Source organism: Physeter macrocephalus, chromosome 11 (assembly GCF_002837175.3).
Source record: "Physeter macrocephalus isolate SW-GA chromosome 11, ASM283717v5, whole genome shotgun sequence".
NCBI classification, from domain to species: domain Eukaryota; kingdom Metazoa; phylum Chordata; class Mammalia; order Artiodactyla; family Physeteridae; genus Physeter; species Physeter macrocephalus.
In genome coordinates, this window is record NC_041224.1 from 9,019,813 (window position 1) to 9,036,590 (window position 16,778).

General features: G+C 39.2%; 1 protein-coding gene across 4 annotated transcripts in view; it reads right to left on the bottom strand.

The window, feature by feature from the left end:
- CACNB2 (calcium voltage-gated channel auxiliary subunit beta 2) overlaps positions 1–16,778 on the bottom strand; it is a 441,112-nt gene that overhangs the window by 189,631 nt on the left and 234,703 nt on the right. Inside the window, exon 1 of one of the 4 annotated variants that reach the window (XM_028495783.2) lies at positions 13,795–14,250. The exons of 2 other annotated variants lie outside the window; for them this stretch is intronic. In XM_028495783.2, the coding sequence (XP_028351584.1) occupies positions 13,795–13,845 (51 nt within the window). In that variant the 5' untranslated portion in view covers positions 13,846–14,250. Of the gene's footprint in view, positions 1–3,106; positions 3,186–13,794; positions 14,251–16,778 lie in introns of those variants that run through there. One more of the 4 variants, XM_055087728.1, reaches the window with a different exon arrangement.

The window sequence follows — 16,778 nt, forward strand, 5'->3', positions numbered from 1 at the left end:
AGCGGAGGCTCTGCTGTAGTATAAAAAGAAATAGAATCAAGGCTACATTTATTCAAGTGTTCTACTCCTTCGTGTGATTACACTTATCATCCCAAGAACAAATCATATGTAAAATTAACGCCAAATGGTGAGTGACATGTGAAAAGCCCAGTTTTTAGAAACTTTTCTTTTTTTTTTTAACCTAATGACTTTTCTAAGTAGATTCATACCTAGAAATGAATAGCTAGAAGTAAGATTTACAAAAGGTAAGCTCCTTATCCAGAATCCAAAAATCAGGAAAGTTCAAACACCATGAGGTGTTAGAAGTATTATGTTAAGCACCGTGAAACACTGTAATGTCTTCCCTTCAGCAGTGACTTCTGCAAAAAGAAAGCACATGTGGTTCTAACAGTTGTGTTATATTTTCAGTCTCCGAACTCTCCCAATCCATGTGTAGAATATGTAGATAACTAACCTATGTTCACATTCAAAGAAGTTGGTTCCTCCTCTTTGCTCTACCTTACTTCTTATAAGTACCCCATTCCTCTGCTCTTGGGCCTTTGGCCCCACTGTGTCTTGAGACAGTTCTAAAGATGGTCCCCTCCTCCCTGGGGCCCTAATGGCAAAACAAATGAATAAACATTAACAGCGTCAGCAAAATACAAATAAACAGAATGACTCTGGCTTTCTTTTCAGCCTTAATCCTCTGTGGCCTTGGTTGCACCCAACACAGTTGACCACCCTGTTATACTATTCAGTCCACCCTTAGGCCCCATTACAACTGTCTTGTCGTGGCCGCCATTTTTCTCTCCTTAGGACCCTTTCAACAGCTTTTGGGACTTTTCAAAGACTGAGCGAACTGGTAGAGGGATAGAAGGGATGGAGGGTGAACTGGGGATTGGGACCAGGCACAATGGAAGTTCTCATGGGACTTTATGGAGGGAACTGTTCCCAAGAGAGGTCAGATCTCCAGGCAGGAAGTTTGTGCTTTACTATTTTCAAGATTTTCACATATATTAGATTTGATCCTTGAGGTCAAGAGGGCTCATATCATTATTCCTTCAATTGCAAAGATAAGGCAACTGACTGTCAGAGATACTGGGGAATGCGCCCAGCGTCACTCATCTAATTGAGGCCTATTCCATTTTCTTTTTTCAAAGAAACATAAATTCCACTGTAATCCTAATCAAGTACTCACCAGCTTACCAGCCACTTGCTGGTATTAATAAATATCAAGAGCCAAAATATTAACCAGGATACTTAAGAGTTTGACCGGTGCCTAGAAAGATTTATTGTTTATCCTAGGAATACAACTATGCTTGTAATATTTCATAATCATGCCTTTGGGCAAAGCAAAAGATAATGGCTGCTGTCAGAGTTAACAAGCTAAGCAGACATTCTAGGATAAAAATGATTAACGCAAAGCCCTCACCTTCCACAGAGCAGTATAAGGGAATTTTTCTTAAGAACTAGGTGGGAAATCTAAATTCCAATCTAGATTCCTGTGAATAAGAAATGGCACTAGTTCATAATCCCTGGAGTATTACATTCTCTCTCCCCAAGCATTTGCTTTCTTTTTCCCTTCAATTCGTTTTAGATGTCTTTGTGGTTCATTTTACTTTGATGTGGACCTTATACTGAATGAACACAGATCAGTCAACTGTCAAGAAAAGAAATGCTTACACAGTTCATATCGTAAAATTATTAAGTGAGAAACAGTTGAGAAGAGTCATGCCCTTAATGAAGATTTTTCTAAGAACATAAAAATACCGATTTCCTACACAATCATAAAATTTTTAAAGTCCAATGCTAATTTTAAAACATAAGATCATCTAGAATTAAAGTGTAAGCCATATTATTGTTTAGGAATCGTAATTCTCTAAAAAAAGCAAGATTTTTCTTTCATTTTTTTTTAACTGAACAGATCACATTTTTGTCCTACTGACCATCTTATAACATTTCATGAATAAGAAAAATAACCTTATTAAAATATTATTGTAATTTACTAGAGATGACATTCATATGTTTGATATATTCAAAATATACCAGGGCAGGAATAAAGATGCAGACGTAGAGCATGGACTTGAGGACACAGGGAGGGGGAAGGGTAAGCTGGGACAAAGTGAGAGAGTGGCAGGGACATATATACACTACCAAACGTAAAACAGATAGCTAGTGGGAAGCAGCCACATAGCACAGGGAGATCAGCTCGGGGCTCTGTGACCACCTAGAGGGGTGGGATAGGGAGGGTGGGAGGGAGGGAGACGCAAGAGGGAGGAGATATGGGGATATATGTATATGTATAGCTGATTCACTTTGTTATACAGCAGAAACTAACACACCATTGTGAAACAATTTTACTCCAATAAAGATATTTTTTTAAAAAATGCCCCCATATTCCATCAACAGATTTTATTGATACAAATGGACATGTTCCTTCTTTTACTCAGAAGATGAGAAAATCCAATATACTGGCTGATCATTTCAAATGGTGTTAAATCTTACATGTAAACACTCTCCCTTAAAAACAGCTATGAAATGCTATGAAGAAATGGCTCCTTTCTGTATGACTTGAAACACAGGTCTGCAGCTAAGCCCATGTTTTCCCTTGTCCTTCATATAACAATTAGTACATACTTTTTAAAAATGACGACTATAATTAAGAGAAACTCTTCCAAAGCAACAAACAGGGAGCAAAACAAAGTAAATAAGAGTTCTGATAAATGAAACTCCAGGAATGCTTTTAAGCCGTGTACTTGCTTATCATTTGCTGACTGTTACTGGCTTCTCTTCTCTTTCACAATTTATCAATCTGACTGTTGGCTATTTCAGTACACATCCACGATAACGTTAGTCACTGACCAAATTCCATAACCTAAGAGCATTCATACAGTGATGACATGTGCTATCTTCATCGTCCCTTGTGATAAACCAATTACATCCTCCCGGTGTTGTTAAGAATTAACAGCCCCAGATGCCATGTTTTCCCTGCTTCACAGAGGAGCTCTGTAATGGGACATGATGCATAAAAGTCACCTCAATTCATGCCATTGGAAAGAACACACGTATACCAAATAAAGAGGCGTTATCTTTCGTAAGGGTAAGAATGAAGTATAATGAGACTGACTTGGGTGCTGAAATGGTCCTTTTAGGCTGAATTCTCCATCGATGAATAAGGCCCATCTAGCCTGTCCAGCTCAGGACTTGCACTGAATACACTGAAAGAACAGACCTGTAAAAATATCATCTGTCAGAGCCCGGCAAGCAGGTCAAACGCCTTATTAGGAGAAACTGAACTGGCCTTGAGAAACCATCAGGAGGGTAGAGGATTTGAAATTCTGCGTGTCTATTTTTGTATTTTAAATGTCATAAGTATTTTTCTCAGGTTTGTGAAAACTGTCAGCATTCTGACTGGCTGAATTAAACTCATCAGGAAAAAGCTTGGAGTAGAAATCACATTTTACAAGCGACTCAACGACTTTGAAAGGAACATGAGTGTGTTATCTTTGATGTTAAAAAGTTTCCTAATTCTGTAATTAAGAACTTGATTTAATTCATTATCTTGGCCTATTCTTTTGTATTCAAGTTCATCACCTTGCCCAATTAAAAAATATAGGTAGATGGGACTTCCCTGGTGGTCTAGTGGTTAAGACTCCGCGCTTCCACTGCATGGGGCCCGGATTCGATCCCTGGTCGGGGAACTAAGATCCCACACGCCGCGCAGCGTGGCCAAAAAAAAAAAAAAAAAAAAAGTAGAGAAATGTAAAGAGGCAACGGTCAGTAGGTAGCAGAATCAGCAAAATCTCTGACTCGGTCCAATTCCCCATAGCACCTTATTCCTTGTTTTATGAAACTAATTGTATCACTGAATGGTCTTCTAATCTGTAATCCAACAGGATGATGGGATATAGAACATACCTGGTCCAAAGTCAGCAATTGCAAAACAAACGAATCGAAACAAAATCAAAACAAAAACGAACCAAAAAACCCCTCAGGTGAAATCTGGTTAGAAATACAGATTTCAGCAATGAAAAATGGAAAAGGGAAAGAAATGGTACATATGCATTCTTTATGAAAATATCCTGACTTGGCTTTTACATATATTCCCTTTTGGAAATGAGTCTATGCTTTGTTTTTTTTTTTTTTCTGAAAAGTAGCTGGGACATATGATAAGGAGGAAAAAAAGCTCTTCTTTAAAAAAATTAAAAGAAAATTTCGAATGGACCTTTCTAGAAGATAAAAAACACCATTTTATTAGAAGTGGCTTGTTTAGAGAGGGTTTAAGTGATTTTCAAAGCACAAGTTAATTTTGAGAACGATCTCGGGAGCAAAGCCGATTGGGTGATTTTCATGGATTCTGCCTAAGAAGCCAGGACGCAGCTGGCTTTGGGTTCTGTTGCTGGAAAGGCCGGTCGGGCCTGGCTGACTTCTGGAGCGTTGGGGGAATGGCCTCACCTGCTACAGGACGCTCAGGGCTCAAATGTCGAGGAGGAGCCCCGAGAACCCTGGCTCCTCTTCCTAAAGAAAGGCAGCAGTAGCGGTGTCAGTCTGAACACTTAGAGCCCATTTATCACCGGGGAACAACAACAAAAAAAAGGAAGCCGTGCACAGACAGGTGTGTGTGTACATGGCGGGCTGACCACTGGGCCGCCATCCCAGCCTCCACCACTGGCCCCTGAGTGGACCTAGACTTGTGACGTTCCTGGCTGTTCTCAGACCAGATTCTTCATCTATAAATTACAGATAATAACGTGTCTCCTTCACTAGGTTGCTACGAGGATTAAATAAGATAATACACAGAAAGCACCTGGCCTCATGCAACATACATACGCACTAAAGACTTTTTTACCTTGATTTTTAAAAACTGTAGTAAAATAGACACAACATACAGTGTGCCATTTGAGCTAGTTTTCGGTGTACAGTTCAGTGGCGTTAAGTCCATTCACACGGTTAGGCAACCATCACCACCGGCCATCTGCAGAACTTCTGCATCATCGGAAACTCTGTCCCCCTTAAACGCTCACTCCCCATTTCCCACTCCCCACAGCTCCGGCAACTACTGTTACACTCTCTGTCTCTATCAGTCTGACTATTCCAGGTACCTTGTATAAACGAAATCACATAGTATCTGCCCTTTTGTGACTGGTTGATTTTCCACAGCATAATGTCTTCGACTTTAATGGCGTTATGAGTGCTAAGTGGATGCTGCTAGAATGAAAAACAGTCCCAGAGAAGGCAAGTACTCTCACTCGGCTATAGAAATCAAACAAATACATATTTTCTCAACGCAAGAGCAATACTGCATCAGGAATGGGGAACCTTTATCATTCACACAAATGATCTCTTATTAACATGGAGCCCCACGACAGCTGTCCTTTTTGGGCCTCTTTAAAGAAACAACCTTCAGCGTGTCCACCAATGAACTGTTCCAGCTACGGTATCACAGCTCTCAAAAGTTATGTAGAAGCCGTGAAGTGATGGCTCTCAGGGGAACTCTGAATCCTATCACACTTTCTATGATGGCCTGTGAATTCCCACCCTTCCTATGAAATACAAAGCAGAGGGAACAGGTGGGAGATCTGTTTAAAACAGAAACTTCTACTGAGCTCTAATTCAGCCACGTAATCATCTTGGACCTCTGTATTCTAGCCCTACATAGTTTAACTAAATCATATTAAAGAGACAGTTGACAAACCTATTCTTTCACGGTTGTTAAACTGAACTGAATTCCGTAACTTCTGAATTTTCAACCAATCCTTTACCCTGAGAATTCTCTAAACATGATTCTCTAGATTATGCTGACCATAATCTAGAGATTTATGTTTCTTTATTCCTCAATATTTGCACAGAGGCATACATACTTTTTATCTTATGTTATCTGAATAAATAATACTTTCCACAACAATGGAGGCCACATTTAATCTCACCTATGTGTAGTACTCAACACATATCATGTGTAGGTGATTGATATTTTTGTTCAATATCATGAAGTCACTTCTTTTTCATACTGCTCTATGTGAGTGCATACGGAAACTTAAAATAAAAAAAAAACAAACCAAACATCAAATTAGCATTAATCATTCACAGCCTGCTGCGAAAGCCCGTTGTAAAAGCCTTGGAAGCAGAGCTATGAAGGAGGCACAGAACCCGCTCGTGTGGAACTTGGCCTTGGAAAGTTCCAAGCATGTACGTGTTTTTAGTGAGCACTAAACCTTATTAAACTAAGTTATGAAAATGGCCATAAACCTGGACCCAACGGGAAGGATCTCGGGCTCATCAGGTTTCAAGCCGCAGAAACACCTGTGTTGGTACCAAGACAGGAGAGGCCCAAAAAGAAAAAAAGGAAAGGAAAATGCAAAGAAAAAGAAAAAGACCTGAGGTTAAAATACTTGACTGAATACATACTGATATTGAAAGTACATTCTTCAAACAGTGACTAGGGCTTCAAAGGAAAGACAAAACTATAAACAGCTGTTCTGAGATGCTTTCAGAATTTAGCATCGCCCCCCATGGGCCTTCAGAGGCTCCCATAAAGAGTGATGGAGAGAGGAGAATGATTACTTTCATTTTACAGGTGATAAAGCAAGCCTAGAGTAACTGAGAAGACTAGGAGACCCAGGATGGTACAACATCGACTTTGTAAAGGGAGCACTGGTATCAGAGGGTGGGGAACCTTCTGGACTGGGCAGATCTATTTTACATTCTAGTTGCATGATAAGGATCTTAGATACGACTGCAGGGGTCAGATTTTTCTCTTCTCTGATGCCTAAAATGCCACTAACAGGTAACAAAACTGCTTTATAATTGGACCAAGACTTAAAGGCATGTAACTAAACAACAAATGCTGGAGAGGGTGCGGAGAAAAGGGAACCCTCCTACACTGTTGGTGGGAATGTAAATTGACACAGTCACTATGGAGAACAGTAGGGAGGTTCCTCAGGAAACTAAAACTAGAGCTACCATATGATCCTGCAATCCAACTCCTGAGCATACTCTAAACTCCAATTCAAAAAGATACATGCACCCCTATGTTCATAGCAGCACTATTCACAATAGTCAAGACATGGAAGCAACCTAAGTGTCCATCGACAGATGAATGGCTAAAGAAGATGTGGTACATACACACAATGGAGAATTACTCAGCCATGGAAAAGAATGAAATAATGCCATTTGCAGCAACATGGATGGACCCAGAGATGATCATACTAAGTGAAGTCAGAAAGAGAAAGACAAATACCATATGATATCACTTATATATGGAATCTAAAATATGACACAAATGAACTTATCTACAAAACAGAAACAGACATAGAGAACAGACTTGCGGTTGCCAAGCGGGGGAGGGGGTGGGTAGAGGAATGGAGTAGGAGTTTGTGGTTAGTTGACGTAAGCTTTTACGTATAGGATGGATAAACAGCAAGATCCTACTGTATAGCACGGGGAACTATATTCAATATCTTATGATAAAGCATAATGGAAAGGAACATTAAAAAAAGAAGGTGTGTATATATATATATATATATATGTATCACTGAGTCACTTTGCTGTACAGCAGAAATTAACACAACATTGTAAATCAGCTATACAGCCATAAAAACTAAATACAAAAAAATAAAGGCATGTAAGTACCGTTTGTAAGGTTCACAAAGGACATCAGATTACATTAAGGTCAAAATGACACTTCCCTTACCAAGAAAGAGTATAGAAAAATTCCAGTTCTCTGACCCTAGGGGAGGGGGAGAGACAGGCCCTGAAAGACCACTGGAAAGGGCAGCCCCACAGGAAGCTATCGGGGTGCAGGGTCCCTTCTGAGCCGCGACAGCCCTGATGTGCAAACAAAGAAAACAAAGAGCGTTGCCCACCCGCCCAAGCTCCGGGAGGACGAAGTCATCATCCACGGCAGCCGCCGACAGACCACGCACCCCGCGAAGAATTCAGGATGAAAAACAGGGTGTGGCAACACGCGCTTTGGAAAAACAGGCCCCTTGGACAGTTAAGATGTATCTTTCAGGGATAATTTTAATGAACACAGATTCTTGCATCTTCCTGTACGTAGGTGAAGCACTAAAGTCATTAACTGGAAATACCTGTTCTGTGAGACCAGCAGTAATCTTTTACCAAGATGTATGCTTAACTGCATGTATCCCTGAGCCGAAACTCATAGAGAAACTGGCTTCTTGCGCACCTCTTTGCAGCTGTCTTTTGAGGCTCTCTCCCAGGCTATGGTCCTCAGTACGGTCCCCGAATAAAGCTTCAACCCACAACCCTCCCGCTGCGCGTTTCTCCTTAGTCAACAGAATCAACAACAACTTGACGATCACCTGGCTCCTGCTGTCCTTACTGCAAATTCTATGACCCTCGAGGTGAGACAGGACACACTTTTCACATGAACTACAGCTTGAGTCAGATGTGGTCTTTTTCTTATTTGTAAAACCGTTACTAGCTCTCTGCAGAAAATAAGGTAGACAACTGAATAAAGTCAAAAGCTTTGGGTCCTACCTTCCAAAATGAAGGCTTAATTCTCTGACTGGTCTAGCGTCAATTTCTAATCAAACTAATACTCTATTGTCTTACACTAATGTACCCTCTAGTGATATGAGCAGGGTGTCACAATACAAATGTCAGATGAGTGTTTATGAGAGAAGATATTTTGATAGGTGAGACTGGATAGGGGAAAACTGTCTAATAGTTTATTCTTTAAAGAGGTACTCTTACTATCTAACAAACTTAATACTGTACTCTAAACACAGGAAATCTAATAAAATAATTTACACAGAGATACAGAGAATATACAAATTTCTGATAAATATACACCTTTGCTAGTTAACCTACTAAACAGAAATTAAAGTGACGCTGTGTAGTTATTTACATTTGAAGGCAATTCTTAACACCTAATGTGGGGCGTATTGTGACAAAATTAGCATAATAATAATATTATGTTCTTACTGTCGACTGATATAATCATTTTGAAAAGAATGATGGAAAGGCATAGCCAGAGACATGAGAACATTCAATGCCACTCACTTGCGCAGATAATTCCGCATCCGAGAACTTACCTCAAAGAAGTTGTTAAAAACCGTATGCTCAAAATTGTTATGACAGATTTATTTATCTATAAAAACAAAATTATGGAATTAACTAAAAGTCTAACAATAAATGTCCACTCTCTTTGGAAGAGCTATGGTACATCCACACTATGCTGTATCGTTCTGTGATTAAAAAGTGATTTCAAAATACAGTTGAAGGAAAAGGGCAGAATCCTAAACAGTCTGTGCACTGTAGTTACAACTATAAAAGTACGGATGCCTGCGGAAAAGGAATGGGATGTGATTTGCTAGAAGAAAAATATCTGACCCAAAGCAGTGAGATTCTGGAGTGTTCCTACGCACATTTCCTTTAAAATTTCTTGTATTTTTAATACGAATAACTTTTAATTAATTACTTTGACATGGAAAGCTCTCTTTCAAGGGTTTTCAATTTTAGCAATAAAAATAACTTGGCAAATCTCTTTGGTATTTCAGAAAATTTTTTTTCCCACAAATTGACTGTTTCATGTGGGCAAACATTCTGGCATTTCCAGGCGATAAACCACACATTCCCGTGTTCACCCTTTAAAGAATCCTTACCTATACTAGCCCCCAAGCCTTTCTAACATTATACATCCATTTAAATACAAATGAGACCTGAAAAATGGTGCAGAAATCTGTAGCGTTAGACCACTATTTGTTTTATAATATATGGGAATACACAGACTCATGTCAGTTTCCTTTCTTCCCCCTAAACTGATTAACAATATAAAAGTAAAGAGAAATAAAGAGTTTGAAAATTATTAGACTTCTTAGACTATTTAACCTCCATCATATTTTTTTGTTCTCTAGGGCTTATTCCCATTCAAGAGCTCTGGTTCTTAACCATTTGGGAGTTGAGGGCCACTTGGAGAATCCCCTGATGCTAGAAGACTCTATACACATAGACTCAAATATGTGCATAGAGTTTCAGAGGGTTTATACTTGCCTTCTGCCCTCCCAGCCCTCTGATACTGGATCCACAGATATCCAGTTAGGAGTCCCACTTCACAGGGTTGTTATTTACTTTAATCTTTTCTTTCTTCTAATATGCAAACAAGAAACAACTCACAACTTTCCCCTGCTGCCTCTCCTAGATATCATAGTTTGGGATCTCAGAGCTAAGTTCTTTTATTATTAGCCACTGCAGAAAATGTAGGTGGGTATGTGCATTCCCTTAATAACTGTAGGTATCATGCTAAGCAGTCTATATGCACTGGGATTTTCAAAGAATTCTCACAAATATCTAGAAACATAGATATCAATTTTCCTAATTTTACAGATAATTAAATTGAGGCTCAGAGAAGATAACACTTGCCAAATCAGAGAGTTGTTAAGGGGACGGTGTAGCGTTCAAAGTCAGGTCTCACTGTATCCAAGCACTTGCTTTTTTTTTTCTTCATTTTAATACTTATTTATTTTTTAGTTTTTATTTTATATTGGAGTAGAGTTGATTAACAATGTTGTGTTAGTTTCAGGTGTACAGCAAAGTGAATCAGTTGTACATACACATGTATCTATTCTTTTTCAAATTCTTTTCCTGTGTAGGTTATTACAGAGTTCCAAACACTGGCTCTTAATCACAGTCAGAAAAAGCTGAAATCATGGGTAACAGAACTAAATAAATGGAAAAACCTGCACAAATCTGAGAGGTCATTTTTATTCGGAGGAAGGAAAGGAGATAGAGGGAGTGGCCATCTTGGTCTAAAAAAATGGCACACATTTTAGTCATAAAGGATATTATGCTGAAGAAACTTACAATGCAATAATACCAGAATTCATAAAAAGATAACAAGTATACTTAATACTAGCTGGAGTCATATTTTTTTAATTTGAATTTTATTTATTTACTTTTATACAGCGGGTTCTTATTAGTTATCTATTATATACATCGTAGTGTATATGTGTCAATCCCAGTCTCCCAATGTTTTTTGCCCTTGGCAATGAAAAAGTAATTACTTCTACCAAACTGCACTGGTTTATTCATTTTATTTTAATGCAAGATGAGAATTAAATGTATAATTCCTAAATGTGCTTTTTATGCATTTGGGGCTTGTAGTGACTTCAGAAAGTACAAGTGATAGAAAAACTGAAACCATACATGATTAGAACAAAAAAAGACCACCTAATTTATTCAGCATCTTAAAAAATTATTCTATAATACATATACATACGCACATAAATATACATATGTGTATTTAAAAAAATTCTCTCCCATTTATATTATTGTCCGAATTGAAAGAAAAGTCTCTGTCATTGGGAAACTTTGCAAATGACTAAATGAAAGTGTTACATGGGGACAGAATCAAGTCTTTATTTATTCAAGTACAGTTGACTTAATATACTACATATTAGTTTCAGGTGTACAACACAGAGATTCAATATTTTTATAGACTATATACCATACATTATTATACATTATTATACAATTATACATTATTATAAAATATTGACTGTATTCCCTGTGCTATATATTATATCCCTGTGACTTATTTTTTTATAACTGGTACTTAATACCTCTTAATCCCCTAGAATCAAGTCTTTATACAGACTTATTTTTACACCTTAACCATTAAAACAAAAATCCATGTATTTATCAGCCCTATTCAAACACAAGTGTCAGTTAAAGTGAGGAGTGACTAGGCCTTAGGAAATAAAAATCTAGATTTGGGAAAGAGGAGGCAGCTTAAAAGGGTAAATGTTCTTGGGCAGGTTCTCCATAATCCCTCAAGACTGAACTGAAATTAACTAAAGGAGAAATTATTCAGGTAGCTATTCGAGAATCATACAGACTGACATTCCAATTTTAAAAACTGTGACCTTTTTTGTGCCCAATTTCATGGCTGAAAATATTCAAAATGATGGGTGGAATATGTTTGGTAGTTTGCATACTTGGCAGTCTGGGTTATGGATTAAACATTTTTCGAATTCATAACAGAAATCCTCGGAAGAAACGATTGTAGCAGCTATTTAGTGTCTGATAATATTCTTCCAAAGTGGGCAAGTTTATGGAAAACGATGATTCCAGATGTCCTTCAAAGCAAAGAGGTACTGAACAATTTCTGAATTAAACTTGAGTGGCACTTGAAAAGCTCAGAAACTTGTGAAGTATCTAACGTCCCGAAATCCTTTATAATTAGTGTATACGTTGCCAGCCGTGTCAGAGCCCAAAGAAATATAACTGAGGTATACAAAGTCTAATGGGGGCCAACACAAGCAAGGAAAACTGTGTCTCTGGAAAATTTAAAATTTTATATATATATGAGATAAACAACAAGGTCCTACTGTATAGCACAGGGAACTATATTCAATATCCTGTGCTACTGGAGAAGAATGAAAAAGAATGTATATATATATATATATATGTATAAGTGACTTTGCTGTACAGCAGAAATTAACACAACATTGTAAATCAACTATATTCCAATAAAGTAAATTTTAAAAATAAAACAAGGGCTTCCCTGGTGGCGCGGTGGTTAAGAATCCGCCTGCCAATGCAGGGGACACAGGTTCGATACCTGGTTGGGGAAGATCCCACATGCCACGGAGCAACTAAGCCCGTGCGCCACAGCTACTGAGCCTGTGCTCTAGAGCCCGCGAGACACAACTACTGAGCCCGTGTGCCACAACTACTGAAGCTCGCGCGCCTAGAGCCCGTGCTCCACAACAAGAGAAGCCATTGCAATGAGAAGCCCACTCACCGCAACGAAGAGTAGCCCCCGCTCACCGCAACTAGAGAAAGCCCGTGCGCAGCAATGAAGACCCAACACAGACAAAAAAAAAACAAAAACAAAACACAAAACCACGAAATATAATAAAAGATCACTGAAATCCAACAGATTAAGCAAAGCATCTCACCATTTACTGACTGTGCTATACTTTTATATGATCCAACCCAAAACAAATGATTACCAAAGTACAGATATTTTTCTCTGCAAGCATTGTTTTCTCTGTTAAACTAAATTTAGTACAGGTTGGTACAACTGGAAACAAAAGAGGTAACCTGGAAAGAATTTTTAGACAAGCTGTACTTTATTGATTCTACAATGATATTCTCGTGTCCAATTAGCACAGATATCTCTAACTGTATGAGTTTTATAGGCTACGATTTACATTTGGGTTCTAGAATTTTTTTTTTTCCCCTAAAGCCTTCCCTGGAAGGGTACCAATAATGATAGGATCTTTTCTTCAAATGTTCTAAACCAAGTCCAAAGACGCAAACATCCAATCTTTGTGAGGTAAAGCTCTCTGCTTAAGTATTTTAAACAGTAGATTCTCATTTCTGTACTTCATTACATTAAAAAAACTTTTACTGTGACAAATAGCGATCAAATCTTAATTTACAGCACCACGGGATGTCACATCATTCGGAGTTACACAGAAAAGCCTCAGAAACATAAAAAACTCAGTGTCTGGGCTGTCCATGAAGCGACAAGTGACAGCCGACAGCTGGACAAAGCATTTTCAGTTTCCACCAAGTTTCCCCGCCTCCCTCTTTCCCTTCCCAGCTACTAAGTCGATCTCAGTAAGATACACTTTAAAACCAAAGCTCCAGTTTTACTTGCTTCAGCTCCCTGGACATTTATGTATTCACACTGTGAATGACAGCATTTCTGGCAAGCTAAGGAAAGCTTTGAAAAAGTGAAGCCACCGACGTGATTTGCTCTTGAGTCCCTTCACAAGGCAGTGCATCCCTGCTTTCCTTCCACCACTCCGTGCATCTGGCCTGACTCCCTGCCCACAAGCTTACCCAAGGAAGAAGGCGCTTAGTTTGAGGAGACATGAGGCGTCTGTCAAACATAGCAGCCCAGTTCCAAATGAGCCCAGCTCTCCAGGGGCCTTCACAGGAGCAAGAACTCAGTAACAAAGCTCCAGGCAGCCAAGACTTGTTTTGCTGACCAGCATTTCAACTGCTTTCCTTTTTCCTCGCTGTCTTGGGGGGTGTGCAGTCTTGGAAAGGGTGACTTTCGAAAGTTCTTCAGATTACAACAGCGTTCTCTGGTCCAGAACCACTTAGCCAGGCGGAGGAGCCCATCAAAGTCAATTAACCATTGCAAGTGGGAGGGGCTTTTTCTACTCTGAATGACGTCAGCTGGCTTGCAATTGAGACGCCTGCAAACTTGGGAAAGCCAAGTAAGGTTTCATGAATATCAGATGCATGCCTTTGGGCGGCTCGGTTCAAGACAGCACTTAAAAGACACTGCCTCCACTAGAGAACTACAGGTTGCAAAACTGTTAGCCTCAAGGAAATGAGTGGAACTGAAAAAGAGTCTGGAATAAAAGTGAGGAACATTCTACTTCTGCCCAATGAAGAAGTATTTCCTCTTTTCGCACCCAAGAGAGTGGTATCTTCCTTTTGTGGTTACCTTTCACGTACTCAAGGTGTATGAAAAATAGAAACTTTTTTTCACAGTCGAGTAAGTATCACTTGGATACATTTAGGGTTTTTTTTTTTAATTAAAAAATTTTTCACTGCGAAAAAAATCCCAAAAACAATTACAATGGTAACATTAAAGATCGCAGATCACCATGACAAATATAATAATAATGAAAATGTCTGAAATATTGCAAGAATTACCAAAATGTGACGCAGAGGTATGAAATGAGCAAATGCTGATAGAAAACTGGTGCCGACAGAGTTGCTCAATGCAATATCTGTGAAGCACAATAAAGTGAAGTGCGATAAAACTAGGTATGCCTGCGGCTGTAGTACCACACTTATCTTACTATTAGCAGTCCTTGGTCACGGTGAAGCCCTCCAGACAAGATGTTAAACCTTTCCGGGCTCTCAGTCACTTCAGTCTTAAGATCCCTATTTACTACCCACCCTTAAAGTCCGCATCCCACAGTTTAACATGTTTAAATGTCCTCTAGTTTCTTCATGTGCTTTAGTCTTCTTTTTTTGGATACATTTAGTTTCAATTTGAAAACTTTTCATCAAAAGATACCTTTCAAAAGTGAAATGGTAACCACTGAGAACATTTGCAAACCATACAACAAAGGATTCCTAGCCAGGGAATAGAAAGAACTCCTATAAGTCAATAAATACAAGACCCACAATCTAAAAAATATACATAGGGGGAAAAAAAACCCCCACAAAGAAATAAATCATTGGAGAGAAAATCCTAGTGGCCAATAAACATGATAAAATGCTTGACTTCACAACTAATCAGGAGTACAAACTAAATTCACAATTTACCATTTCCTACCCAGGAGAGTGGAAACATTGAAGGTATCTGAAAATTCCAGATCTTGGAGAGGATGTGTCAAGCAGGGGTTGGCAAATTATGACCGGGTGCCCAATCTATCCAGCCATCTGTTTTGCATAACCCACAAGCTAAGACTGTGTTTCGTATTTTTAAATGGTTGGGAAAAAAATCAAAAGAAGAATTGTATTTTGGGACACATGAAAATGATATGAAGTTCAAATTTCAGTGTCCTTAAATAAAGGTTTATTAGAACATTGTCAGGCTCATTCACTTAGGAATTGTCCATGGCTGATTTTGTGTTCAACAGCAGAGTTGAGTAGTTGTGACAGAGAACATGCATGTAGCTCACCAAGGCTTAAAGCTTTCCTATTTGGTCCTTCACGGAGAAGGTCTGCCAACTCCTGACGTAGGGCTACCAGACTTTTGTGCACTGTTGGTGGTACAGTCAGGTAAAAGACTTAGCAGGATGTTGAAGAGGGCAGATGTGAGTTCCCATTGATGGGCGTCTCATTCCTCAATATGCACCCAGAGAAACCCTCACACAAGTACACAGGGAGACGTAGGTACAGAGTGTCCCTAGCAACACGGGGGTTATAGTAAAAAATGGAAACCAACCTCAATGTGTATCAACAGGAAAGTGGATAAACACAGTTGTAGACAGTATCCAGCACTAAAAGTGAATGAATTCTAAGTGACTACAGGGATAACTCTCCACAATCGTAAGGTGGATAGAAAAAAGCAAGTTGAAGAACCTTAATACCCTAAGAACCTGTGATACAATTTGTACAAAGTTTGAAAATATGCAAAAATACCATATACTTTACGTAGGAGCTACAAGTATAAAGATAAATATGAAAACAAGTATCAAACCCAGAGCAGTGGTTCCATCTGGATAGGAGTACATTTGGAAGGTATTTAATTGGGGGAGGGGGCAACTCTATGAGTGATATTTTACTTTATTTATTTATTTTTTTTTGGTGGTATGCGGGCCTCCCTCTGCTGTGGCCTCTCCCGTTGCGGAGCACAGGCTCCGGACGCGCAGGCCCAGCGGCCATGGCTCACGGGCCCAGCCACTCCGCGGCATGTGGGATCTTCCCAGGACCGGGGCGCGAACCCGGTTCCCCTGCATCGGCAGGCGGACGCGCAACCACTGCGCCACCAGGGAAGCCCTGATATTTTACTTCTTAAACTAGGTTGTATCTATACCGTTGGTCATTATATTGCTGTCTACGCTATTTTGTAATTCTGAAAAAGTTCATGATAAAGAAATGAATGAGGAAAAAGAGTGAAAAGAATCATGATACAAAAAGTACCAAATCATTATAGAGATATTAAAATCATAGATATAGGATATGATCTCTGAGAGTAAGGAAAAGAAAAAAAAAGTAGCCTGCCAATTTTTTTTCACAATAATCACTCCACTGTTAAAAATATTTAGAGGGGCTTCCCTGGTGGTGCAGCGGTTAAGAATACGCCTGCCAACGCAGGGGACATGGGTTCGGGCCCTGGTCCGGGAAGATCCCAC